Source organism: Python bivittatus, unplaced genomic scaffold, assembly GCF_059951505.1.
Source record: "Python bivittatus isolate LINGU-HERP-01145 unplaced genomic scaffold, Pbiv_v1 ctg000530_np1212, whole genome shotgun sequence".
Classification (NCBI taxonomy): domain Eukaryota; kingdom Metazoa; phylum Chordata; class Lepidosauria; order Squamata; family Pythonidae; genus Python; species Python bivittatus.
Genome location: NW_028277085.1, coordinates 4340337 through 4368265, shown reverse-complemented (window position 1 = coordinate 4368265; position 27929 = coordinate 4340337). Strand labels below are relative to the sequence as shown.

Sequence of the window (27929 nt, the reverse complement as noted above, 5' to 3'; positions counted from 1 at the left end):
TTTACCTTTAAGTTTCAAGGCTGGGTCACATCTCTGTCTGGAGTCTTCTGGTTGGATTTAGGAAGCTCTGGGGCCAGCTGCTTCAGCTGGAGTTTTCAAAGTTCATTTCTCACCCCTAGACAATTAAGTCCTGGGATAACATCTCGCCGGGGAACCCTCTGAGGTGTGTAGGTGGTGATACAATTGCCAGAGGAAAAGATTGTATCTACAGATTGGCGTTGCTTGCGTCTTTAGACAACCTGGAGCGTTTTGATCAGAGTTTTTGCCTACCTGCTGTGGAGAAGTTGGTCTTTTCTTTTGATTTGGAATTTGTGTGTTTGTCTGGTGGTCAGCCTGCTCAGACTTTGGAAATCTTACACGGCTCAAGGTAATGTTCTACTTTTCCAAGCTTTTCTTCCATTGTTTCCTTTGCCAATAACCTTTGGCCTATCAATTACTGAAGCAGTTGCCTTTGAAAAATAAATTATAAAACCCTACCACCATCTCGGCCGAACCGTATCATTTTAAATGTTGAATTTTTGCCCAGATGGACAAAGAAAGTTGGCTGTCTGTCTTAGGGAAGCACCATTCGTGGTGAGCCAAATTAAATAAATTAAATAAAAGGAGCACGGTTTTTTTTCTTCCCCCCAAATCCTCCTTAGAATGTGTCTTTGTTAATTAGCAAGAGGAAGTATTACAGGAATTCTTTCCTATTAAGAAAGACTTTTTCTACGCAGGAAATAAATCAAGAGTAATCACCCCTCCATCCCCAGCAAGGTTTTTTAGGTACAAAATTCTTAACAAGAAGAAAGGTGGTGATTGTATAGCTTTTTTCCCCCAAGACTTTTTTTTTTAATGATCACAAGGGAGTCCTCATCTTGCCAATTCCCAACCTATTTCCATCAGTTTAATAGAGGTGCTTAAGTTAAATCTACAAGCAGCTGAAAAGACGGGTGCGTTGTTTTGTTTCATTTTATACTTTGCCAACATTACAGCCATTTTGCTTAGCCTGCATTGTTGTCTCGGGAGGCAAAAAATTTCCAAGGGGGCAGGAAAGCTTCTTGCAACAGAGGAGGTGAAAAAGGTGTTTCATCAAGAGGCAGTTGGCACTAAAAAAAACCAAAAACCTTAATTACCCTGACTTCAGAGCAAATGAGGCATCTAATTGTAACATGGCTTTGATTGCTTTTTCTTTTTAATAAAAAGAACAATTTATGATCCCTACAGGTCACATTTGCTAACTCGTTTGAAGTGAATTATACAGTGACTTTTAAAAAACAGACCTTCCATCTTGGCTCTGAAACTGTGCAGTTATCGATCAAGATTTTTATAGCTCTTTTAAGAAGTGATAAATGAAATCGTGGCCAGGCACGGCCTTCATGTGGGTCCATCCAAGGTTCGCAATCTGAATGAGCAGATCTTCCTCTCTCACAAAGGGCCCTTGAATCTTTGCTAGCTATTTGGGAGACTCTTGTTGGTCCTAACCTTCTTTCTCCCTGCCCCCGTGGATCAAGGAAAAACGTCATGTTGCCTGAGTTTTTCCTTTTTGGCCCTCTCAAGTTACACTTGTAATGACTCCAGCTTCAGTTGACTCAAAAGCTCTTGCTGAGACTATTAAAAATCACAATGAAGCATTGAGTCCTTCAGCTGTTTCTCAGGAAACCTCCCAGTTCCTGGGAATGGGGTGAGTCTAACCCCTCCCAAAGAGACCTCCACTAGGGTTGATTAAACCTCAATCACGGTGGGAAGGCTGTGATTTATTTCTCGGTGCGCAATTGGTGGCTTATTGACCTCTTTAGAGAAGACTAAGAAATCTTTCTCCCCATCCCATCCTTTGATCTCCTTCAAGCATGAGATGTCCTTTAATATCAGGGCCTAAACGTTGCAAGTCACGACAGAGTTCAATAACCACGGATGTTTTTCTTGCTAAAGAACGAGCAGGAGATCTTGAGGAAGAGCAAGAAAATGATTTCCAAGAAGTTTTGTTTGCCGTTGGAACAAAATTATACCCTCCCCGCTAGCCTTTTTCCATCCCCCAAAATGGCTCCAAATAGCTAACAAACTACCTGAAATGGTTTGTCTGAACTGCTCTCCAAAAAATAAAGACAGTGGGGCAGTCGAGTTCTGAAGGTGGGTGATTTCATATCTGAGAGGGAGGTAGAAGAATGCTTTTTTGGATATGCCCAAAAACCAGATCTCTCGGAGGCGCTGTTTCTCAACCTCAGCAACTTTAAGAGGTATGGACTGCAACTCCCAGAATTCCCCCAGCCACCATGCTGGCTGGGGGAATTCTGGGAGTTGCAGTCCATACCTCTTAAAGTTGCTGAGGTTGAGAAACAATGCTCTAAGGGATGGTGCCTTCAGGAGTATCACTTTTAAGATGGGATAACTGGATAGGCTGATTATGAAATGATAGTTGAGTTCACATATTGCTAAGCTGTAGTTTAAACATTGGCCAGGTTCATCCTTCACATCAGACAGTAATCATGGTTTACCAGTGTGACTGGGTTTCCGTAAGATGCTGAAGCAAAAGCAAACCAACCATGATATGAGTTACTGTATGCTGGGAACTAGTTCAAGGGGTCCCTTAGACAGTGAAGTTGTAAATATGTTAAGCATTGTCGAGAAAGAGCCAACATCTGGCAACAACTGGCCAAAATTCCTTTCACTGCCAGGTACCATCAGTAACTGAGGGGATGAGCAGACAGGGCTCTCTCAGTGGTGGCCCCGCTCTTCATGGAATCTCATCCTCCAGAGAGACTGGTGCGGCAGGATGAAAAAAAATATGTTTTTTTAATAGATGGTTTTGCTACTGATTTATTATTACAGTTTGGCTGAATATGCAGATGTTGATCTTGCATAAGCCAGCTTAGAAACTTACTGGAGAGCTGTACATCCACTTCACCCACTGCATGAAACCATATTTAATTCAGCCAGGTCTTTTAAATATGCCACAATTAGGTGTGATTGTATCTTGGACTCAGCCATAAACTGTTATCTACAAACCCCAACAGCTGCATTCATGCTTCATTCTAAGTCATCATCAAACCATCACTTAATGACTTACAGCAGTGTGAGGTCCAAATCTGTAGGTTCATCCATAATACTAAACCACGGCCTGTTGAACAAGCCATTGCAGCATGAACCGTGTGTCATGCTCAACCTATAACCCACGACTTAAAAGCCACGGTGGGCTGAGTTCTCCCATTATCATGCCAAGGCTAACCCATAACCAAGCATCCACATTACAGCTCTGCATGATTAGCCAACTCAGTTTGTGGGTATATTTTGGCTCCTTTACCTAGACCTCCATTTGTAGTTCCTCCTTCTTTAGTCTGCCTCCTGTTAAGGAGACTGTGGGTTGTCCTCCCTGAATCAGCCAGGTGGGGAAGGATCATGGAATACTAGAAGGCTTGCAAGCAGAAGATAACGATCAGCCTGATTCCTTTGAACTCTGATGCTGGTGGAATTCGTGAAGCCTTGTTGCAATCTCACACATTTGCAGCTGCCTTGCTGTTAGTTGACACCTGTACAAACAGCTCTGGCCGGAAGTGACCCCACCAGGATGAAGCAAAGGGCATTTTAAGAGCCGTCATGAAACCTCACCATGCAAAGTTGTTTTGAAAACGGTGGGGTTGGGCTCCCTGCTGATCAAGAGCTTCTCTCTCACAGGTCTTGGGACGGGAACTCCTGGTAGAATACATCAAGGGCGAGGCTAAAAATTTAGCTCTCCTTGAGGAGGAAAAAAAAAAAGGAGAACCAGTGAATAAAGTGGTTCACATTCCGGCTCATTTATGACCCTTCCTTTTTTTTATAAGAACTTTATTAAGTTATAAAAAGCGTACCAATAAAAGCAAACAAGAACCAATAATCAAAAAGTAGAAAACAAGAGAGTTAGAAATAAAGAAGGAATACACAAGTGATGAAAATTTAAAAAAAGGGAAGAAAGGAAAAATTACAACAAGAATGACTTCCAACTTCTTATACAGCAGATACAGATCAATCATATATGAACTTTCCTAAGAAACATTGGGTCCCCCAGTGATTTCCCCCTTCCTTAGGATGAGCTAAATGGGACAGGAGTGTAAAATAGACCAGGCGGCACCATCTACATGCCTTGAGATCGTTGGATCAGATATAATAAGTAAATGAAAGTGCTGATTGGTGATTAGGAGACAGCGAACATTCCTGCTTTGAATCTGCTGGATCTGATGATTCAGTTGATGAAAGATGTTGACAGGTCCTAGAGAATTCTATGGCCCTCTTGATTGCAATCAGCCCTCAAGAAAACCTCCTTTGCACCCTCCCAGCATAAGGGCTTCCAGTTTATGGTAATATCACTGGCATGAAGGCACAAGCTTGTTCCCCCTCCCCCCGCCCAAGAAAAAGGGCAGAAGAGGGAAATTTCTATAAAAATAGTATCTTTTAAGATAAAGATGCCAGCATGTATTTAGAAATAATAATTGAAACAGAAGTAGAGTCCATCTCATCCTATAGGAAGAGGGAGCAGGTAATCTTCTGTTGAGGGTGGTTTCAACAACCAGGCTACTCCAGATTCCCCACTCTGTTCTCAGTTGTTTCCCCCTAGTCAATCTTGGATTGAAGAGGTCTTCAAGGAGAGCCCTGCCCTCTGTAAAATAGGAGACCTTCTCCAACTTTTTCCACTTCCAGCCTGCTCAGACAATCCATACTGAGATGGAAAGCTTGAACACGGCCTGCCCGTGTGGAATCCAATGTGCCTAAACCAGGATGGTTGCATTGGACGGTCTGGTGGTTCTGTGTGTGTATGTGTTGTGTTGTCATTGTTTTAAAGCAAGAAGTTGACCATGCAGAATGGAGCCGCACCTAGACTGCAGAAATAAAGAAAAAAATAAAATTCGATGTCTGGTGTGGGTCTTCCGGGCTGTGTGGCCGTGTTCTTGAAGTTTTGTTTCCTAACGTTTCGCCAGCACCTGTGACCAGCATCTTCATCTTCCAGCCCGGAAGACCCACACCAGCCATCGTATGCCGGCCGTGAAAGCCTTCGACAAAATTCGATGTGCTCAGCCCTCTTTGGCTATGGCATGACTGGAGGAGTATTTTAGCTGAAATAAACCCATTACAGAAAGGCATGTGAAAGGAAGGGTCCCAGCACAGGAAGAAGTAACAAGTTGTACAGGGAGGATAATATCACATGGGCCCTGGAGAAAATATTATGGAGAACATCATCTGGTCTGCCTCAAATGAATTTCCTGGGTGCCACCTCGGTTGATCTCATTCCTAACTCAGCCACGTTTCCTTCCCATGGCAACTCCGAGCAAATCTCAGTCGAATGAGATCACCTCCCACTCACCGAATTCCAAACCTCTTCCGAAGACTGATCTCTTATCATTTTTATTAAAAGCCACATGCTGTACGCTCAATTTTCAGTTCCCCCATCCCCTCGACCTTCCCGATGCTCTCTTGCTCTATTTATTTTGGCGAGAGGCAAAACATTCTCCGGGGAGTGATAGAGAGTGGGAAATGAATAATATTTATTGGAGTCATCAATCTCTTCCCTTGCCGCGTCCCCATCAAAGCATTTGCTTTTCCCGGCAAAGGTCAGGCAGAGGAGCAAAGAGATCAGGTTTAGGGTAAACCCAAGGTGGATCTTAAACGCCACACTGCAACGGAGGGCAAATCTTCCCCTCCCACACAGCAAGGCATGGGGTGTGTTCTGCCTTTCATCCTGACCACCCTTTGGGAGTTTACAATTTCCAGTGGGCTCCACAGGTCTCATGGGATTAACAGAAGACATTGGGAGACAGCAGCACTATGCCATCAACTCACTTGCTCAACATTCCCCTGTGTAAACCAGCCGTTGGAGGGCTTGTCCAGCAAACCACAGTTACAACCAACTATGGTTTCTTCAAGATTCCACGGTGGCTTAATCAGCTCAACAAAATAGGGTCTGACTTCTGCTCACCAAGTAAAGAAGTTGATTCTTTGGAAGATAGCCTTCCAAAGATTTGGCTCTGTATCCGTGATGGAAGTCTCTTCTGATTCTGAATTAGCAATGGAATACTGTGTAGGCCCAGTTAACCGCAGCTCTGGATGGATTAGAAAACTTGTAACTGTCCCATTGTGTTGCAGCTTAGCAACAGGGTTATCCCAACCTCGGGGTTGGTGTTGAGTGAACCGGAAGTGGGACAGCAAAACAAATCTTCCCGAGATTCAGGGATTTAGCTAAGCAGAGGAACACATGGGCCGGCTTCTTCACCGGCCCATCTAACCCAATTTTTTGATTTGGGTTACAAGCAGATAAAGCTCTTATGCAGCGTCTTACTATTAACGGGGAATATCCTTCAGCATTGGAGTCCATTTTCTTGGCACAGTTTTCTCAATGAGCCAGGATCTGGGTGGGCTTCATTCATCCCACTAAGCCATAATGTGGTTTCTTTGGTGTTGGCTTAGTCTGTGGTTCATCACCATTTAACTGCAGCTTATTCAACCAGCTACAGTTGAAGCAAAACTGCTTAGCATGATATGAAAAGCCAGTTTTATTTATTCCATCCTTTAACACCCCACCTTTTCTCCAAAGAGCTTAAGAAGTTTTCTACAATGATCTCCTCTCTTCTCTGACCAAGATCCCTGTCAATTAGAGAGAGGCAGCCAGATTATCACCCTATTAATTTTATAGCTAAATATTGGATGCATACCAGGGTTTCCCTGAGGCAGAGCAACCTCTTTTTAATATTTTGCTACACAGGTTCTCAGATCAAACAATGGGGCTTTTCAAAGTATCGGGAAGACCACACTAAATTTTTGGCTGGGGGATCCAGCTTTATTTTGAAGTAGTATTTCTCTTGGATTTTTTGCAAAAAAAAAAAAGAGCACCCATTCAAATAGGGGTAAGAAGCAAAAATGATTTCCCAGAATCTTTCAGCTTGTTAGACTGAGTCTGCATGCAAACCAGCCTACCTCATTGTTATTGTTCAACTTTTGGGCCACATCCTTTTACAAAATCCGGATGACTTCAAACGGGAATTCACAGCTGACTATTAAGCACATTGTGGATGGGGAGAAACCAAGTTAAACAAGTCTTTAGTTTGTTTAATCTCCTTGTTCTGGGCACAGCCCAGCCTTTCATGAGTGAGGACGTTTAGTTGATTTTTGTTGTGTGGTGTGTGTGTGTATGTGGGTTTTTTTTTTTTTAACCGCCAGCCTCTGTTCCTCCTTTGTTCTCATCTACTGCTGAAACAGGATGAAGCCACTTTGGTTAAAGTTCTTTGGGGAAAAAAGCATGGAAAAGCCGCTTAAATGAGAGAAGGAAAACGGGTCGCTTGTGCTGAAATACCAACAAGCACGCCAGGTTTTTAATTTGGCTGCCGAAGTGTATCAGCTCCAGGACTAATATTTGGATCTCTAGCTCAGAACAGATCTTGTTTTTAAAATATTCTTTAGATTTGATTGGCTGGGAAGGAAAAAAGGAGATGTCTTCACAAGAGCTGTTAAAAGATGATTTGGACCTCAACAGCAACTTGGCTGATGAAGATAATTGGTACATATACGAACCAATAGGAAACCCCAATGAGTAAGTATAAATGCTACTTGTTTCTCAAGTTTAATCTCTGCCTCACTTTTCTATCTAGAGCCTACAATTGTTCCTAAAAGTTCCTCTCTGCAAAGGGTTTGTGAATGTCACTGTCAAATAGTAGAATAATCCAGGGCTGGAGAATATTGGTGTGCAATATTGTGCATTGTTTGAAACAAAGTTTGACATTTACGAGTGGGCTGGTCAAGTGGTTTAGATGTCTTTCTCAGACGGCGTGCAATAGCGTCTCCCCGGGTTTGATAGCGGTTAGGAAAAGCTTTGTAGTACTTATGGAAATCAAGCCATGAATATTTAGTGGTTCATACTGGCAAATTATGAGCTTTATGCCTCATGCCTGTCAAAGCAATCTATGCATTTAAGATGGGGGGGGGGAGGCGTGACTCTATCCGTATTTAGCTGAGTAGTTAGCACTTAGACGGGATTAAAAATCAGAAGTTCTAATAGAACTCCCCAATTCTGCCTTGAAGTCGGATTAATGATGCACAAGCAGTCAAGACTGAATTGAAACATCCTTAACTTCCCTGGCTTTGACTCAGGGGTGCAAAACACAGAGGAAAGTTTGATGCCATCTGTTGGGAGTCACTTTGAGAGTCATCGAGTCCAGTGTTTCTCAAGCTTGGCAACTTGAAGACGTGTGGACTTCAACTCCCAGAATTCCGCAGCCAGCATGGCTGGCTGGGGAATTCTGGGAGTTGAAGTCCACACGTCTTCAAGTTGCCAAGCTTGAGAAACACTGATCTAGTCCAACCCCCTGCCCATTGAGGGAATCCATTATTACAGCATCTTATCCAATCCTTGTTTAAACTCTTCCAAGGAAGGACAATTCACAACCTCCCAAGGCTGTTCTGTTGTTGAATGAATTTTTCCCAATGTCCAACCCCATCTTCTTCCTTCTAATGTAAACCTATTGTTTCTTGTCCTGACTTCTGGTCCACGGTTGAACAATTCCTCTCCATCTCATTTCCTCCTGACCTATAAGTTGCCTGCTAGTGTCCAATGTCATCACTCAGTGCTTTCTACATGCCGGTCATTACTTTCTGCTGTTACCCTCACTCTGAATTGGCTTTGCAATGATCCTCACAGGCTCACGTGGGACACCTTCTCCCCACCCCAGTCATCATCCCACATACTGGACCCGAACACCTTCCAACATGGTATTACAAACAACGGGATTCCTTTCTGTGTAACTTGCTCCCCTCCTGTGTCAAACCACTGAACTGTAGGAAGAAACTTCTTAATGAAGGACCTCAACTCCCTGATTTGATTCTTGCCACTCAGGCTGGACATTGGATCCTTCTGGGCCAGAAAGAGTTTCAAAAGCCTTCCTGCCCTAGTTGAGCAATACAATCTTTCTGAACAATTGACTGGTCCTATGTTTTTAGCTCCTTTTCCATCCTGGATTTTTGCTTGTTTCGTGCTTTGCCTCCAGCTTCACTCTTCAGCCTTTACTTAGGGAAGAATTGAATGGGCAAACACACCCCCATTTGTGTATCAGAGTTCCTTCTCCCCCCCCAACCCCGCTTCCCCAGACATTTCCCCCTAAGGGCCCTCCAAACCACTTGGGAAAATCCTCCCAGTCATTCTGAATATATTCTGAGAGCGATGGAGGGGCTGCAGGAAAGCTATTCTCCTCCTGATTCTGCAGAAAGACAATCTATCAACAGAGGCGAGCTGTTTGATTCCGAAGCTTACTTCAATGGTTGTAACTTTATACCACATTAAACTTGGTCACCTCAGACTTGTTGAAAAGTCATACAAAGAGCTGGACTGTGTTCTCTCAAGGCTGATAAACCAGCATCCTATTGTAAGTGTTCTCTGGAAAGCTAGTTCTTGCTGGATTTTAACAGGAGAAAGACTGTTAACCTTTAAAACCCACTTCTTTTTAAATTATCATGATGCTACAAAAGCAGTCCTGAATTAGAAAATCTTCTGCCTGTTTTGATTCATTTTAATAAGCGCCTTCAATTACATTTCCATGGTATTCCATCTTCTCAAATCCAGCTAACCACATGATGCATATTAAAGCTTTTAATCTCTGTTCCCAGTCAAGCTTTTTGGCTTACGGTGCTTCTGGATGCTTTCTTAAAATTATTCCTTTTAATTTTATATGTTTTCTATAAATATGACCTATCTAAATTCTACCCTTAAGCCCCTATCTTGTGAGGAACTGAAAAAAATCTCTGTGCACTGTGACATTTTCCCCCCTTCCTTGGTTAATGAGATAAGATAGTTTTTTTTCTTCCGAAGGCAATGATATCAAATGCAGAATTTTTCCCTTAGCTGGGGGACATTGGGTTATATTTTACAGCTCTCAAAATGTTGTTTTCTGAAGGAGATGTGCTTTCAAATGATTCTGATTCTTTCTTGCAGCATGGCTCCAGATGTTATCCCCGATTGCCAACTTACCATCCCATTCGATCTCTATCATTCCTGCATGGCTCCAATTTCAGTAAGTATTTTAGAAAAAATGAGTTTGCAAATGAGTTTTTAGACTTCACGGGCCGCTTCTCAAATAGGGAAGATGAAACAGGAGCGGGAACTGTGAGATATAGAAAGAGGAGCAGTACCCCAAATGGTTGTTCCTTCATCTTATGCAACATTTATTAATCTGATTGATGATCTATAGAATTGATGATCTACGGATCCATGAAACAGAGCGGTGTTTCTCAACCTTGGCCACTTGAAGATGTGTGGACCAACTCCCAGAATTCCCCAGCCAGCCATGCTGGCTGGGGAATTCTGGGAGTTGAAGTCCACACATCCTCAGGCTGCCAAGGTTGAAAAACACTGGAATACAGTAGACTATTAATTTGATACTATACTGTAGTTGCAAATACCTTCCTTGATTATTTATCCAAGGGAAAAAATTAGACCTCATTTGGGGCTTTCCTGTGTTTGGTGAACCTATCCAAATAAGTATTAATTTAAGGACGTAAGAACCCACTTCATGTAAACCCCAGGAATGAATGAATGAATGAATGAATGAATGAATGAATGAATGAATGAATGAATGCTTTTTCAAACCAAATTCCTGGCATTTCCTGGTGGCCTGTCACCCAAATGTGAACCAGGTCTAAATTTCGTTAGCCTTTTCAACATAAGCCAAGGTTAGCTGTTGTGACAGTCCACATGTTTATTCCATTTTTCTGTCTGGCTAACACATCTGGGTTCTTTCCACTGTTCCCACCGCCACCCCTTCTTATTTTTTTATTTCACAACAGCCCTGTGAAGTAGGCCAGGCCCAGATCGTGCAAGAGTTAACCGTTCCGCATTTCTTCCGCAAAATTTGGCTGTTGAAAAGTTTCGTTTGCTTGCTTTGTTTGAGTTGCCATAACAACTATCTCCCCACTGTGAGCTGAAAGGAGCGGCTGCCAATGTTTTATGAGTAGTGAAGTTGCGGGGTTCCCCCCCCCCTTTTAATATCCCTTCCTGACAGCTGCTGAAATGTTCAATTAAAAAAGGAGTGTGGACAGATACAGTTTACAGTTTTGCGAAAGTTTAGGACTGTGTTTTAAACACTGCAAAATCACAGCATGCAGGATGGCAGATTGCCTCGTCGAAGATCTGGCCTGGTTACGAAACATTTTAATATTTTAAAGTGATCTTGGCCACAATGGGGCATCCGGAACAATTTATAATTGAAATAAAATCTAACCCATAAAAATAAACTTCAAATGAGGGTATGAGGTCATGGAAAGTCATTATCATTCATTTAAACTGAAACAGTACCCCAATAGTAGTTCACACATTGATGGTGCTATATACATTCATTCATTCATTCAATCAATCAATCAATCAATTAATTAGAAGAGCACGGTCCTGACCAGATATGGTTTGAGGGCATGTCTAAACAGCTCCAGGTCTGGGGAGATCTTCTGCAAAGCTAGATCTCCTTTTTTTCTTTCTTGATGGCAATCTGCAAGGCTAGATCTAAAGTCTATTCTCTTAATGCTGCCCAGAGTCACTATGCTGAGAAGATTTTGAGAAATTAAAGTGATAACACCCCCATCTTTTTCACAGGGGAGAGTCATGGGAACCTCAGCAATTTTCCACATCTACCACTTCTCAGCCAATGGCCTGAGACATACCTCGGCCCAATCAGCAGATATAAGTCACTATATCTGTTGATGTGGGTCACTAGCTAGATGGAGGACTTTAGAAATGCAATATATTTTGTCTTCCTTTTCCATAATCTAAGAAAAGTGGGATAAATTTGTTTTAATAAACATAAGGAATACATTCTCTTTTCTTCCAGCTAGTCATATTCTTGATTCTCTCACTGTTGGTGAAAAGGAAGAAACTCTACCCAAATTGTTGGAATGGAGCACCCGGACTGTTGAGGTACTAACTAGTTCATGCTGGGTGGGGAATTCTGGAAACTGAAGTCCATGCGTCTTAAAATTGCCAAGGTTAGGAAATGCTGAACTAGAAATTCAACATAATGGATAACGCCACTTAGAGATCTAGCAAACAGTTGGCTCTGCAACTTCTTTTATTGCTAGTAGGCTGAGATGCATGGGAGATATTGTTAGAAACATCAAGCCTGCACCAGATTCCCAGCCCTGGGTCCAAGGCTCAATCTTTGACATCTTCTGTAGCAAGAGGATGGGAAACAGGCACCCAAAATCCTGCTTAAACTATTATCAACTACTATCCAGGTTTCATATGTCTGAAACATGGCCAGGGATGAAGCAGCCTCAAGTTGTGTCTGACAAATCACAGAAATCTCAGGAGTGTACATCAGTGTTGGCTGGGGAATTCTGGGAGTTGAGGTCCACACATCTTAAGGTACTGAAGGTTGAGAAACACTGGTGCAGACCACCAGAGCTGTTGCTTCAACAAAAGTGCACAGTCAGTTGAGACCTTCAGAAAGATGGTAGGACCTGATGTTTCAATAACTTCACTTCATCTGAATGCTGGCTCTGGTTTTTGAAAGGCACTTGTCGATTCCTGAAGATTTAGAGCCTTTTGAAGGCTTAGATTAATTGATGAAGCTGTGGGAGATTTGTTTTCAAAGTCTGAAATGGGTGTAGATTTATATTCTGGGGGTGCTGTGGGCTCTGTTTGAAATGGGGTGGACTCTAGGTCAACAGTCTCTGAAATCTTTCCAAAAGTTTGCCCTTGATTAAGAAGACAGGATAGTCAGAAAAGACAAAACAGTATTAGATGGGGAAACAGTCTGAGCAGATTCAAGAGAATTTCCTATGTTCCTCTGTTTCATATGAGAGAGTCAATCAATCAAAACATACACTTTGCATACAAAGTTTAATCCTTGGCATCTCCTATTATGAAGAACAAATGGGATAGCTGGTGATGGAATGATCTTTTCTGAACCTCCCTGTTGTCTACCTTATAAGACAAATTGTCCGACTTCTTAAAATGTTGCTTCCTGCAGATAGAATTGCTATTTAATCAACCAACTAATTCAGCCCAACTGCATTCACACATCAAGGGCATATATTTGCAGTTGTGTCCAGAGGAAACTGCAGCAATGCCCAGATTCTGACCTGCTGACAAAGACATCCTCATAGAACTCTTGCAAGTTCATCCCCACATCTGTTGCAGTACGTAACTAATGGCCTTTGCAGGATGACATCATGACACAGTTTGTCCCCCCTTTGCTCCCATCTATAGATACACAGTTGGACATGCATACCTTTTGGCTACATGAATTCATCTCCATCTTTCTCAAAGCCAAATACTGTATTGAGGAAGTGGACATGCACTTTTGCCTTGTGGGTCTTGCAACTTTGAAGTATATATTTTCAAAGGTTTCCTGCAGAGGCATTCTATTTGTAGAGGTCAATTTTTGTTTTGCTTTCTTTAATCCCTACCATTCTGTTTGTCTGCTGGCCCAGCCCTGTGAATTTCTTGGAAGACGTGCAGAACAAAGGATTGGTCATTGCAGTTTTTGGCATCCTCTTCTCTTCGTTATGTGTGCTGATGCTGGATAATAACCCCCTGCCTTTCATCTCTGACTCCTCAATACAGAATCGAGGTAATCTCAAAAGGTTGCCCGTATGACAATGGGGGAGTCTTTTCTGAACAGGCATCTTCAATGCATTGGATCACATCTTCCATCTTTCAGGTTAGCCTTGCTAGCTAAGAAGTATGGGAGCTGTGGCCAAAGATATTTCAATAGCACCAAAGTAGATAGAAAATAAGGGCCATAATCATCTTTTTTTTTAAAAAGTGGGCAGTTAAATTTTTTGAAGACCTTCATGGCCTCCAAGGTGCATTGAATTTGTCATCTGTAGAGGAAGCATATGGAGAACAAAATATGAGCTCTGCTGAATGAGGTCACATCTCCCTTTTCACAACAGCCATACTGATGCTTCTGACATGAGGCTAAGATCTGCTTCTTCCTAACATATCATATCTTAACTAAGAGTTGTGGTTGTGTCTAATCCAATCATTCATCTCTTCCTTCAGAAAAACATTAGAAATTGGCTTCCTCCCACCACAAGTGGGCATGAAAACAAGTCATCTACCTTGCTTTTGACCCATGCCAATTGGCATTTGATGGCAGAATGGCCCTGAAAAATAGATACTCCCTTCCTCCACCACGGTTCAGCTGAATGAGCTCTACAAATTGGTCCAGCTCTGGTTTTTAAAAGCCATTTCAGCTACCAGCAGGAGGAATAGCCAAAGGGTTCAGAAGAAAGCCTGTCATTTCTGCCTTCTGCATCTGCTGCAAGGAGTAGTTTCCTTGTTCCACCTACAGAGAGGGCCACTTCAAGGTCTGTGGGCCAACAGTCATCTTTGTGCAAGTAATTTTCCCATGAGTTGTCTCATGTGGGAAATCTGATGAAGCCCCTTTAGCAGAGGGTCATGAGAATCCCCCCCAGTGGCTTTGATCAGCATGCTGTCAGCATAGCCTTCTGCAGAAATACCTGGGCTCTTAACTTTTGCTCTTCTCTTCCCTTTGATCTCCTCTAGAGTACTGGAAGATGCTGGCTTTACTCTATTATCCTGCCTTCTACTATCCCTTACTTGCATGTGCTACAGTCCAACACAGAGTTGGATACCTCCTTGGCTGTCTGCTGTCCTGGTGCCACTGTGTGCTCTATATCTGGCAGAAGGTGGAATGTCCTCAATCACCCAAGGTAAAGGGAGAGAAGGAGGCGGACTGAGAGAGACTGGGTGGGAGCCAGTTAAGGGAGTAGCTCTCTTGTTTGAAGCCTGAAGACTTTCTGCCCATAGAATATATTAAGGTTCCAGAGCAGTTTGGGACCCAAATTTTGGATTTAAAAAAATGGGGTTGGGCCAAAGAATTAAAAAATATTAATTCAATACAGTTAATAGTAACTCCCCAAGTAAAGCCATTTCTCCCTTTATTACATTCAGAAGGACAACCTGGAGATAACTTCTGGAGAAGCTCTGAGAGCCACACTTAGAATTGGGGGGCATTGATCTGGGGCCATAGTTGCATGCCTCTTTTGAACATGATACTTCAGAAGATGTTTAAACAGATGGCTGTTTATCACTTATGTTTGCCTGATTCAGTTAGGTAGATCTTAGGACTCAACCACTGCAGGCTAGAGTTGAGGATGTGTCCCACAAGAATGAGGAAGGGGCTAAGTGGGGAGCTAGTTCTCAGGAAGAAATATGTCATGGAGTTCTCCCCATGTTGCTTTGAGACCAGGAATTATTTATTATCTGTACACTGGACAGAGCAGGTGCTTTGACTTAAGGGAGCAACAAAATATCTGGATTTCTCAAGGACTATGTTCTCAGTATCCAGGAATGATGGCAGAAAGCAATTATTTGCACAGCTTGTAATTAAGAGGAAAGCATATTTTGAGTCCCTCCAAAGGCATAAGAAGGAAGAAGCCAAGAACACCCCCTCTGAGTGCCAGAGGATTTGAGGAAGGGATGGAGAGCAATTAATCAGCTCTCTTTACTTGTGATTTTGCATCTCAAAGCAATTCACAGAGGACTTAGCAAGGGAGACCAACTCCCTCTTTAAATTCATCCACCAGTGCATTGCTCTGGAAGCAATTTCTGGTCAACACACCACCACCCCTAGGTCTGGAAACATCCAAGTGCCTTGTGTAATTATTAGCTGTTGGGAGATCATGGCGGAGATACAATTCATCTCATTAACCCTCAGTGGTATCCTCTTTATTTTATTTTCTTCTCTCTCATTCCTTTTCAGATTTATAGATACTATTCCCTGCTTTCTTACCTTCCTATCATTCTGTGCCTTGCCGTGCTGAGCCTTTGGTATCCTATGAAACTGGTCGAGAGCTTCAGAGAGAACACCAAGATGGTGGCGGAAAAGGTAACCTTTCTTGACATTGCCCTCTCAAGCCCGAAAGGATGCAACCTCAGCTCCGACAAGAAGAGGCCACTGGCTTTCATTTCCCCCCATTGATCTAGTAGAGGGTTTTTCTGTTTTGAATAATTATTTTATAGATGATAGTGAGATCAACAGATCAAAAAGAAACAGCGATGATACAGTAAATATATACCAGGGCCACAACAGAGAAGACCCACGTCCTCTGTGGGCCATCATTGCTTGATGGAAGGGATCCGAAACATACCAACTCTATCTTCCTATTTCTATTTTTCTCTGCTTACTCTCTCCCTTCACCAAGCAGCAGAAGAGACAAAAGTTGAAATTATTTACTTTCTTTTTTTGCTTACTTTCCCTCCCTCCCACTTCAGTTATATGTAACGGGTTGTTCCAGCTCTCTCATTCTTTTACCTGATATAGGAAGAATAGATGAAGTGGAGTAAAGGTCTCTTATGCAATGTTTTAGGGGAGGTGATGGTCCAAGGAAGCCTACAGCGATCAGTGTCTTGAGTAGGTGGGCTGATCTAATGAGTGCTGTGCTTCCAACCGCCCATGGTTTCCTTTACAAGGCAGGTACAAATGAGATGAAATATTGTAAATATCAGCCTTAGCTTGGATCAGATTCAAATCTTGTGTGTCAGGGAAAATGCAGAGTGGAGTTTAGCCAGCTTGGCAGTCCTCAAGATGCCATATTAATGGGCATCACATGGATATGTATCTTTTAATGAAAAATTTTGTTTTCTGCCTGCTCTCAGATCCATCATGATGCAGCAAGGACTGCTTAAATTTGGAGCCCTTAATTGCTGTTTTGTTTGGGTGTGCTCCACTCATATTGGCTTACTGACCGGACAGTACATTGAACTGATGGAGTGAAATGGACAGACCCCTTTGAGTGCAGGGCAGTTTTTCATGTTTCCTACAGAGAATATAATAGAATTTTGATCTCTAAAAAATGCTTTGAAGCACAAATGTAGCAGCTATCTACAATACCTTAAAGAAGCCACACGATTTCCTGGGATTATATGGCAGCTGTAAAGAGTCTGCTTGATCTTGGGAAAGGACATGGTTGCTTTAAAGAGTTGGGGACAGGCACTACAAGTGTGCTCCTTGGCCCTTTGACATACCTTTTGGAGACTGAATCCAAGGCCCTGTGCAGTCCTCAAATTTTTGGTGGTTGAGGAGTAGAAAATTAGCTTAAAGACAGCTTGCAGATAGATGTCAAAGTTGGCACTGATGCAAAGGAACCTGAGACCCATAGGGCACTTCTGAGTCTCATATCCATTTCAAAAGTCCTTTGCAAGGGATCAGTTCAGATCTTTGTTAAAAGCAAGACCTCTTTCCTGACAACCCCACTGCTGGGAAAAAAGGAGAGGGTGTCAGAAGGAGAACGAGAGAAAAGAAAGAGGAGAGTTGGAACAAGAAAAAGGAAGTCAGAAGAATGAATATCTCCTCCCCCTTGGGACCTGGCTCCACCCTCCACTGATTTCAGCTCCACCCACCATGAGCACCACAGCCTGGACCCATTAAAAGTGCCTTCCCTGGGAGTAAGAGGCATTGGATTCACTGAGACTAACGGCTGAGTAGCCTTTAATAGATTTGTGGCATGAATACGTCCCGCGACATTTTATTTTTAACCATCTGCCACTTTCATCCAACCCTCCCAAGACCCTCTACACCAGAACCGCATTCTTCTCTACCTGCACGACAAACTGACGATGAACTACAGCCGAAGTGTTGGGGCAGTGTAGGAAGAGAGCTGAGATTTTAAATCCTCCATTTTATAATGACCTCTAATTTATTTATTCGTGTCACCCAAACCCCTTAGCACAAGAAGATTTGAGTCTTAATGCCCCTTCTTCAGAGGAGAACTGATGCTTTATTGTATAGTTGTATGGAAAGCGGCTTGTTGGAGTAACGGTGTTGTAATCCTCTCGGACTGTTCCGAAAGAAATCTCTTCTTTGCCAACCAAGAACAGTGAGATGAATGCTTGAGGCCTTAGTCCTGAAATCTGCGTGGGGTATTCAGGTTTTGTCAAAGCCAACCGTTTATACAGCCCTGAGATAAAAGGAAGGAATATTTTTTCTCATTGTGAATCCAATTCTCTCTTTTCCTCGCAACGCTCGGAATGGGCTGCAGTGACGGCGCTGTTCCTCTTCTTTCACACCAGATGTAGCTGGGCATCTGCGCGGCCATGTAATTAGCACCTTTGCAACTGTTAGCGTGACTCGCAGGGCAGATGGAGATTATGCGAGACATTTTTAATGGGGGGCACGAATCAAACCTCTCTCTCTCTCTCTCTCTCTCTCTCTCTCTCTCTCTTTCTTTCTTTCTTTTTTTCTTTCTAAAAAAGCACAGAGAGAATGCAGGAGGTGCAGCTCTGGAACTGGGCTGTGGCAACTGGTGCAAAATAAGTGCTTCAGCTGTGAGGTTTGCTACAATCTGTAAAAATCATACCTTTTAATTAATTTTGTGTGGAAGGCCAGGGGCTGAGACGTAATTTAGAAAAAACGGAACTACTGATTCAGGTGAACTGGGTGGACCGAACTGGCTAGATAACCCGCAGCCTGACAGCGAGCAGCAGTGACTGTGTTCCATTGGGGAGTGGGGGTGTTTGGCTTTACCTGTCACACTAAGCCCTGGTTTGTTTTAACCAGGTTGTGCAACTTTTTCAAAGCAGCAGACAAAATTTGTTTGCCCTTTTAGTGTTCAAAAGTAAGTAAAATTAAAAGAAATTCATGAGACACAGTTCAAAGCCAATGATTGATCTATTTTGCTATTTTAATGGCAATTTGGTAGCAATTAAGGAGGGTCTCAAAAGTTACATTCAAGGTTTCTAGGTCTTTTATCTAGGTCTTGAAATCTTGTTAAACATGCTTTACAAACTGCAAATGCTGGGCTTGTACGTCATGCTAAACCAAAAAGAAACAAGCCACATGATGGCTTAGAATACCTACATGTTCAGTAGCTAGGTTCACACAGCCTGTTAAGCCCAAAACTGTCAGGAATTGATTCAGATTTTGGCAGTATATAAATATAATAAACCAAAAATAAACAAATCTGGGTTAACAATACACAATAGTTGTGTTCCCATAATGCGCTACCGTACAGGTAGTCCTCAACTTATGACCACAATTGGGACCAGAACTTCTGTCATTAATTGATGCAGTCGTTAAGTGAGTTGTGCATAATTTTATTACCTTTTTTGCTGCAGTTGTTAAGTGAATCACTGCAGTTGTTAAGCAAATCACCTGGTCATTAAGCAAATCCAGCCTTCCTCATTGACTTGCTTGTTGGAAGCCCCCTGGGAAGGTTGCAAATGACGATCACATGATCCCAGGATGCTGCAACTATCGTAAATACACGCTGGTTGCCCAGTGCCCAAATTTTGATCATGTGACTGTGGGGATGCTGAGACAGTTGTAAGTGCAAGGACCAGTCATAAGTCACTTTTTTCAGCACTGTGGTAACTTTGAACAGTTGTTAAATGAATGGTCATAAGTCAAGGACTACCTGTATGCCCAAGCAACAAAACCATATGTTGGCCTAAGAGTGGCCTAACACAACATGCTAAGGTAGTCGTGGATTCCCATAACTACCTAATCCCAAATTACCAATCCATTTTTTAGCCTAGGATAATGTGTTAGGGAACCTTGTCAATGTGGAATAGCAACCTCCTATTTTGCAACCAGCATCCTTAACTACAGTACTTTCTTTAGAAAGCTGCATAGAGGGGAGGGGATTGGGCAAAATCTGGGAGGGAAGGGGATTGATTTCATGGATTTAATTAAGCCCCCAAATTATTGGAATCTCATCCTGAGTGTTCAGACTTGCACAGAGTGCTCTTGCTGAAGGAGCTATGCTTTACTGTTTCCTTGTTTGCTTGAAGATTCCAGGGAGTAGCTATTATCAAGAGTATCTGAAGTGTATCCTGGCTAAAAGAACACCAAAGAAAAGGTGAGACCTAAATCTGACCCCCAAGAGCTAGGCAGTCCCAAAAGCATGTGCAGGGGCTGGTGAGGAGCAGCTTTGCATTTCTACCAGCCCCCTCTGAACTTTCTTTTTCAGCACCAGTCGAGCGAAGCCCAGCTGGCTTTCAAGCCTCCAATCTTACCTGCGTTCATTTGTATACACACCCCAGGAAGGTACTACATTAAAAATATATATTCTTTTTCAGTAGCTTCTTAGGAGATGTTGGAAGGGCTAAGGCTGGCTTATTTTTTTTACCGCCTCTCTGTTTTGGTGGTTGTTTTGGAAAGATCTCCAGAACAGACCCTCTGCATCTTCAAGACTCCCACCTGAAGCAAGGAATTGCTAAGAAGTTCTGTATCTCTTTGACTTTCTCTTTCTCTCATTATGTGCTTGCTTTTCAACACAATCCATGTATTGAACTAATTTGTCTTCTGGGTGTGCTGTGCTTCAACTCTCAGTAACCCCAGCCACACCCCCAACAGGCAAAATTTAGCTAGCCAATCTCTGAAAGACCATTGGCTGATGTTCTACCAATCAGGACATGCGTCTTGATATGTACCTATGGCTTTGTGATTGCAGGCTTCCAGATCCCACTGAAGCTGGCCCTCTCTCTAGCCATGGCTGTGATAGCTGTCTACCAGGTAACTGACATCAGAGTTTCCTCTGAACTGTCCACCTGTGGTAGGACCAGCCTCATCTGTGTTCTCCTGGTTTGCAGGTGGCTCTTCTTCTGCTTGCATCATTCATCCCCAACATCCAGATCATAAGATCTGGGATGACAAAAGAAATGACAGCCCTCTTTGTCCAGTTTGGCATAATCCCCTCCGAAAAACCTGCCAATATCCCCGGAGACAAAGAGGTGGCAACAGCTAAGCACTACATCTGGTCACTGGAAGGTATGTTTCTTCAACCCTGGACAACAGCGTCCATTTCAGCACTTGGCCAGATGCAGCTAGAATGAAGAAGTTTATGGTCCAGAATCAAGGGAACTGAAAATAGAGCAGAGTGATATGACATCTGCTTAGAAGGAATTCATCTATGCAAGCAGCAATGACAAATGCTTATTCATGATTGCCTCACCTCCCTCAGCAAACTATATTTTTTAAGGATGAACCCAACTTAGTGGGAAAACATATCTTTAGTAATTCTTCAAGGATCCCCCAAGATCCATTCTGAATGTGCAGTTCAACAGTTCCGTTTGACAAGTCAAGTCAGTTTGATTCAGAGTGTCAGTTTGGATCACTAAACTGAACAAATGTGACCTGGAGATCTGATTCAAACTTTTTAAAAAGTTGCACGCAAGCACAAAAGTCCACCGACTCTCCAAATCTCTTAGCAGGCACACAAACCCCTTGGGTTCATCAGATTGATTCTGTTGCAATTTGATTCAGCAGTCTGATTCTGCAATTCAATTCGAAGGGGTGGGTGACTCAGTAAAATTGCCTTCAAATCAAAGGTTTGAATTGCAGTTTCCTATATCCTTAATATTTAACATATGTTTCTTCATGAGAAAGGTGGGACTTTAAATATCCAAGCCTTAAACAGGGCTCTGGGCTGAGGGTGAACTGAACCTAGGAGCCAAGACACTCTTTACCAATCAGTGGAGAAAGTGGAATAATTTCACGGATGTTTCATGGTCTGTAAAACTTCCTGGAATGTTAAGATCTTAGACATGTGGGATGTTTAAAAAATGTGATCAGGAAACACTAAAAGTGGTGGCTGATTCTAAGAAACAAATAGGGCAGAAATGCAACTGAGAGCTCTGCTGATGTTTGTGCTCACCAAGACTTCTGAGATCCAGGGGCGTAGAACAGATGGTCTGGTAGCACAAGGAAGGAGGCATCAAAGCCAATTTCACACAGCTATCCTGCTGTCTCTGTTACCTCCAGCTAAGCTAAGCCCTTCCTTGTCATAATATTCTGGTTCTCCTTCTCAGCCCCTAGAATAGAGGGAGCATTCTTGCAAAGAGCAGGTGCCTCTTCTAAAGGACCACAGAAGGTGATATCTGTGTTCCCCTTTGGGCAGACTATCAATGCATTACAATATTTTTTTAAAAAAGGGGGGGTTATAAAGACAGCACAGCTGATACCATATAACAACAAACCTATATGTAAATTACAGTCAGGAGGCCAGCCCTACCGTTGGACAATGTAAAGCAGCTGCCACACTGGGCAGATGCTGGTGGGCAGAAAGATGTTGAAGAAGATAACTCTACAGGTTCTGAAACAAAAAAAATAGAAGCATGTATTTAGAGAAAGTATGTAGAACCTATAGCTGCTATGGATCAGATTTAGACAGACTAGCACCTCTTTTGCAGTGTTCTGTTGCTAGGCCTGACCCTGTCTGAGATTTGGGTGTATTTTGTTTGGATCTTGCCCTTTGGGAATCTTGCAGCCTTTGTATGGATCCTCGTCTGCCCATTCCTGTTTTGCAGTGTGCTTCATCTCTTCCCTGGTCTTCTCCTGCCTGTTGACCTTCTGCATGTTAATGAAGTCCCTGAGAAACCACAGGTGAGGGCTTTTCCCAATGTTCAGTGCCCTGAACCCTCTGGAGCAGCTGCTAAAAGATGACTCTTAAAACAAGGATTGGAGAACTGTTGTTCCTGTTCCTCCTCCTCCTCCTTCTGTTAAGGACCATTTTATCATATTTCACTTGATCACATGTTCTTCCTGTGTTTCAGGACTAATCTCCAGTGTCTCTACCGAGGGGCAGTTAAAAATGTTTTTTATCGTTCCTGTAAACTCCAGCCTTCCCAGCAGTCTCTCATATGCTGGATGTATTTTGCGGGTTTCCAGATATCCTTTGCCTGCCTAGGTAACTGAGGAGCACTAATCACACCTTGGTGGGTGGGAGTAAAGGGAAGCAAGATTTCAAAGGGGCTGGTTAAAAAAGGAGAATGGCTAAGCAATGAACTCATGAGTTTTGCAAGGAAAAGTTGCGATGGGGATGTGATAGAATATCAGAAGAATGTTGAGCCATTAGAAAAAAGATATCTGAGTCCTGGGAAAGTAAAAACCTTGAGAAAGAAACTTAGAACAACTCTACCTTGATTGGTTAGGTATAAGTTGAAGTAAAGAGAGGTTTTGGCAGACTTTCAAGTTTCTGTTATAGAACCCTCAACCCATAAAAGTCCATGCCAAGAGTCCTAGTGACTCCTGTTTCCTGACCATACCTACCTCAAAGGGCTGAGAGAAGGACAGGTAGAACTACTGCCTGCCATGCCCTTTTTCCCAGGTACTCGAGTCCATTCCTTTCCCTTACTACTCCCAGCCGGCATCCTGTGCCCATTGAGCATTGAGCTCAGTCCTTCTCTTTTTAAGCCCTTCCTCATCTACTCCCTACTTGGAGTTTTCTAAAGGGGCTACTAATTCCACAAATCTTAAGGTTCTTTGTGTGTGGTTGGCCCCACTTTGACTACCTGAGGATTTGGGGAGAATAAGTTCATTATTATTAAGGCAGGATGTTACAGGGGAAGAATTATCTGGTACCTTATCCAATCATGCAAGAAGGTGGAGTAGCAAGTCCAGACTAAGAAACAAAGCCTGGTTAACCCTGGTTAGCCCTTGGTTAGAAGACTCCTAGGAAATCTCAGGATCATAAGTTAGATTGAGAAGTTGACAAACTACATCCATACCATTGCCAAGAAAACTGCATGGACATGTCCTTATGGTCACCAGGAGTCAAGCTTGACTTGAGGGAGTCTTTACTGTTTACCTGGCCTCATACTCCACCTTCTGGGCAATCCTCCAAATTGGGCCAAAGAATGAAAAGGTACAGGTGGGAAGAGGTGATGGTGGCTCAAATGTCAGAACTGATTTCCATCTGTGATCTTCCTTGCAACCCAGTGGGCATTTTTGTCTCTATCCTAGCTCTGCTCATCCAACACGTTGTCTTCTTCATTTGCATCGTGAGTTTCACTTTCCTGATAGCTGTCCCACTGCAGTCAGGCACCAATATGCATCTTTTCAAAATTGTGGCGAACATGTGGTAAGTGTTCCACGGGATCAAGTTTTGGAAGTAACATGATCCATCTGCCAACCAGGCTCCTATGAAATTTAAGAGGTCCCAACCTATCTATTGAACTATCCACCCATCTCTTCCTGAACTAAAGACTACCAAGCTTAGCTGTATTTCTGTAATGTTTCTTTATGTAGCTGCAGACTTAAGACAGCAATCATTTCCCATTTCCCCAACATTACATTAGCTCCTAATGTGATGATTAGAATAACTACTGCATCTCCAAATGGTTGCTTGCAGTGCAAATGTACTTTAAGCAAAATTGGACATTCATTCATCTGGTTGGATGATTTTGGTTTTGTCTAGGCCCTTCTGGTTGACCTTGGGAGTTTCAGTGATTGCCCAGAACCTGCTGGCTCATTACTACTTTCTGGAGCGGGACCATCTTCCCAGAGAGCTGACCAACAGGTGATTATTGAAAACCATCCATCATAGAATATCAAAGTTGAAAAGAACTCTGGTGATCATCCAGCTGAAATCCCTACCCAGTGCTGGAATTCTGCATCAAAGGATAATAAAAGAATGGGGGGGAAAGGCATCAATTATGCCCATGTTGGACTAGCCTGATGACCAAGTCCAGAACTGCCCACTCAGACTGGCAACATCTGCCCACCTATGTGGCTGATAGGTGTTTCTAAACTTTTTGGGACATATGCCACATTTAAGAACAACAGAAAAGAAGAGTTGGAAAAGATCTTGCAGATCATCTGCTCTAATCCCCTCCATGCCATACTACAACTTCCTTGATAGATGGCCATCCAGCCTCTCTTTATACAGCTCCAACCAACAGAGTCCACCATCTCCTGAGTCACTTGTTCCATTGTTGAACAGTTCATACCATTCACAAATTCTTCTGATGTCCAACCAAAATTTACATCCTTGTAATGTAAGGCCCTTCTTTTGGGTCCTATCTTCTGGACCAGCTCTGAACAGTTTGGCCCATTTTCTACCTTCATCCATTCAGATACTTGAAGACAGATATCAAGTCTCATTACAATTGTCTCTTTTCCAAGCTAAATACACTTAATGCCTCTAACTATCCCTCCTAAATTTTTTCTTCCAGACCGCTTATCATAAAATGGAGAACAATAAGTTCCCTTCATCCTGACGTTATATTTCTGTTGACGCAACCTAGGATCGCATTTGCCTTTTTTGTAACTACATCAGGAAAATGTTTGTCTTGGTGGGACAAGCTGGATTATTCCCACAACCTGCTTATACTCAGCCTAGCTCCAAAGATATCAACTGCATTTCCACAACATACTACCCGTGGTTAACTTTTTTTGTGACTTAGCAGGTTATGAGAAGTCAGGCTGCTGGTTAGCCTGTGGTTCAGTTACTGAAGAAACTGGATGAGTCCTGTTATGTAAGCATAATTGGTAGGACCACCACACCTCCCCTGATTTGCTTTCAGCTACTGGGTTCCCAGATCTGATAAAATCCAATGGTTCTTTGCTAGAGGAGCAAAGTTCTGGTCTGGCTTCAACACAGCTCAGCCATTGGGTCCTTCACAGATTCATTTGGGCTTTCAATAGAACACCGGGCTGCACACTGATTTGCTTAAAGACCGAGGAACTCACAGGAGACGTACAGTTGGGGCTACGAGGCCAAACACAGCCCTTGAAAGCTTTGGATGCAACCCCAGTGACGTTCTTTAAAGGTTTCCACCAACTTAAAATATTTAAGTCAACAGGAAATTATGAAATATGGGGAGTAATAACTGGAATTGATGTTGCCTTAAGGTTTAATGTATTATTATATGGCTGCAGCAAGTTCTGTATGTAAGTGCGTGTGCTTTACTCATGACCGTCTCTGCTTCCCTCTTACGCAGGCGAGCCCTTTACGTTGTGACATACATGTTTTTCCCAATCAACGTGCTCCTGGGGTTATTGGCAGGGGTCTGGAGAATGGTGGTGTCTGTGCTTTATAACATCCTTCATTTCTGCCAGCTGGATGGGAGTCTCCTGAGCCGTGGTGTCGAGGGCTTTGATCCAGGTGAGGAACAGAAGACCCCAACCAGCCCCTTTTGCCCTGGCTGCATCCTTCCCTCTTGTTCATGATGCCTAGTGCTCTGTTCACACGTCATGCGAAGCCCATGCAGATTTGTCTGGCTTCGACCCAATGCAACATGTAGACCCATCTAGTGTGGTTTATGGGAGCCCAGCCAACTGGGGGTGATTCAGCAAATCCAGGTTGAGCAAACCACTGCTTAGGATACCATGGGACATCTCCGTTCAAGCAGACTACACGGGCATTAATTTCACTCCTCATAAAACCTTTTTTCAACTCTAAGGACAGCCTTAAGGGTGGTTCCTGGAGAAACACAAAACAGACTTGACTTGAGACCCACACAAGAGACCCACACCTTTGTCTTCTCATCTGTCATGTCTTTGTACATGTCTGCTCTAACATGCTGCAATTTTATCCTCTCCCCACTCTTCCACACCTTCCACCCCCCTCTCTTTCTTCCAGGCTACCGTACTTATTGCCATTATTTGAAAATTGAGGTCAGCCAATCGCACCCAGTAATGAGAGCCTTTTGCCTCTTGCTTCTCCATCAGCCTGGCCCCCAAAAGATGCAGCGCCTCCCGCCCAGAGATGCAGAAGGTAAGCGGTTAGCAGAGAGCCAATCCCAGGAGCAGAATAAGTGGAAAGCTGCAAGAAGCAAATTGCTCTGGAGGTGGAGAAAAATGTATCATATGGACCAACGTTTGCCAAAGCCACCCCAAGCTTTCCCCTCTGCCTTGCTGTGCCAGTAGCAGACATAGGGGTGTCTGCAGGGAGGGTCAAAAAAATCAAGATGGCAGCACTTCGATCACCCAGTTGCAGCAGCCATCTTGACTTTTTTTACTTCACCCTGTGGAATCCCCTGCCCGTATAGGACCCAGATACAGGGAGAGGTTAAATGGAGGGGGGGGGAACCCTGAAATAGTCTTATATATTAAACACTCCAGGGAAATGAGTCCAAAAAAATTAATTCCCTTCCTTTCCTCTCTATTTCTCTTTTACATTTGTATCCTCCTCTAAAAGTCTTCTTTCTCTAACTTAGAGTTTTCTTTTTAAAACCGGCATCAGATTGCACGAAAGAAACCCATCAGCTAGATTATACCCACCCACTCCCTGCTCCCTCCAAATGCCTTTTATCTGATTATCTTCAAGCTGACCCCCAAACTTTTAAGGCCTCCATTTTGATCCGATTCTTTTCTCAGCAGGAATCAAGCTCATGAAGACCATGAATTCAGCACCCAGAGCATCAAAGGGCCAACAGAACCGGGTCCGATGGGGCCTGGCATACACCCTCATCAACAACCCTTCTTTGCTGCCCTACCGAAAAGGGGCTCTTGTGGATGCTACAGTTAATGGGACGAAAGCCAGCATCACAAAGCCTTGATGGAACTAGCAAGCATTCTTGGAAGCAGTGGACTTCCATCAGTGGAGGATGGAAGGATGCCATGATGAGTTTTCTTCTGGGGTTCTTCAACTTCTTCCCATGCCTCTTTCAGGCCTATGCATATATCCTGACCTGTTTATAGACTTAGAAGACAACAGAGGCTTAGTGGCCCTCCCTTCCTTTCCCCACCCCACCCCGGGGCAAACAGTCCTTGATGGGCATGAAAAACAAGCAAGTATCTGAATTGACCCAACGCTGGTCTTTCTCTCTCTGTGACAAGATGGTCCTTAGTGCATGCCCTCCTCTTTTTTGATATGAGAAATCTGGCATTGTTGCCCTTCAAATTTCTCAAGTTTCCAGGCCTCCTGAAGTGAATGGCACATCCTAAATCTTGGGGGCTCACTTTTAGGAAGAAAGGAAGCCAATGCTGTAGGTTTAGACGTCTGGGTTAAAAGCAGAACAGAAACTGGAGCAGTCCACAAAATGGGGATTTGAGGGTTTTGCAAATGTGAGTAATGGGTTCCTTTTGAATGTTAGGGGTGGGTGGGGTGTGAGAGGGAGAATTTATATAAATGCATTGAACAAACTGTCATATCTTAGTCTTTTAAATTCCCACATACACTGTTCCAAACTGTCTGGATGTTTAACAGGACCATTGCGATTTCTCCATGGAATTAAAAGTGTTGGATTATAAATATGG

The 27929-nt window shown here is 43.1% G+C and overlaps 1 protein-coding gene across 3 annotated transcripts; it reads left to right on the top strand.

The window, feature by feature from the left end:
* STRA6 (signaling receptor and transporter of retinol STRA6) lies at window positions 1–27924 on the top strand. Of its 3 annotated transcripts, none has more exons than XM_015888404.3 (18): window positions 1–367; window positions 7402–7531; window positions 9923–10001; window positions 11808–11893; window positions 13411–13550; window positions 14492–14658; window positions 15711–15836; window positions 19739–19806; window positions 19918–19994; window positions 20401–20462; window positions 20540–20717; window positions 22256–22331; window positions 22502–22635; window positions 23691–23808; window positions 24145–24246; window positions 25670–25833; window positions 26311–26445; window positions 27051–27924. In XM_015888404.3, the coding sequence occupies exons 2-18, from the start codon at window positions 7431–7433 to the stop codon at window positions 27227–27229; spliced, it is 1992 nt and encodes a 663-aa protein (XP_015743890.2). In that variant the 5' UTR covers window positions 1–367; window positions 7402–7430; the 3' UTR covers window positions 27230–27924. The 3 variants fall into 3 exon arrangements, with proteins under 3 accessions (XP_015743890.2, XP_007430158.2, XP_088004539.1); XM_007430096.3 differs by having other exon boundaries at window positions 27048–27924; XM_088148413.1 differs by lacking the exon at window positions 1–367 and having other exon boundaries at window positions 7001–7531; window positions 27048–27924.
* Window positions 27925–27929: the final 5 nt, after the last annotated feature.

What these genes read in the sequence shown, in the direction of transcription:
- STRA6 (XM_007430096.3), top strand. Translation starts at nt 7,431, where the DNA reads ATGTCTTCACAAGAGCTGTTAAAAGATGATTTGGACCTCAACAGCAAC. An exon ending in AAAATTGTGGCGAACATGTG is followed by an intron (nt 23,809 to 24,144) that starts GTAAGTGTTCCA and finishes GGTTTTGTCTAG; the next exon opens with GCCCTTCTGGTTGACCTTGG. An exon ending in CCCAGAGAGCTGACCAACAG is followed by an intron (nt 24,247 to 25,669) that starts GTGATTATTGAA and finishes CCTCTTACGCAG; the next exon opens with GCGAGCCCTTTACGTTGTGA.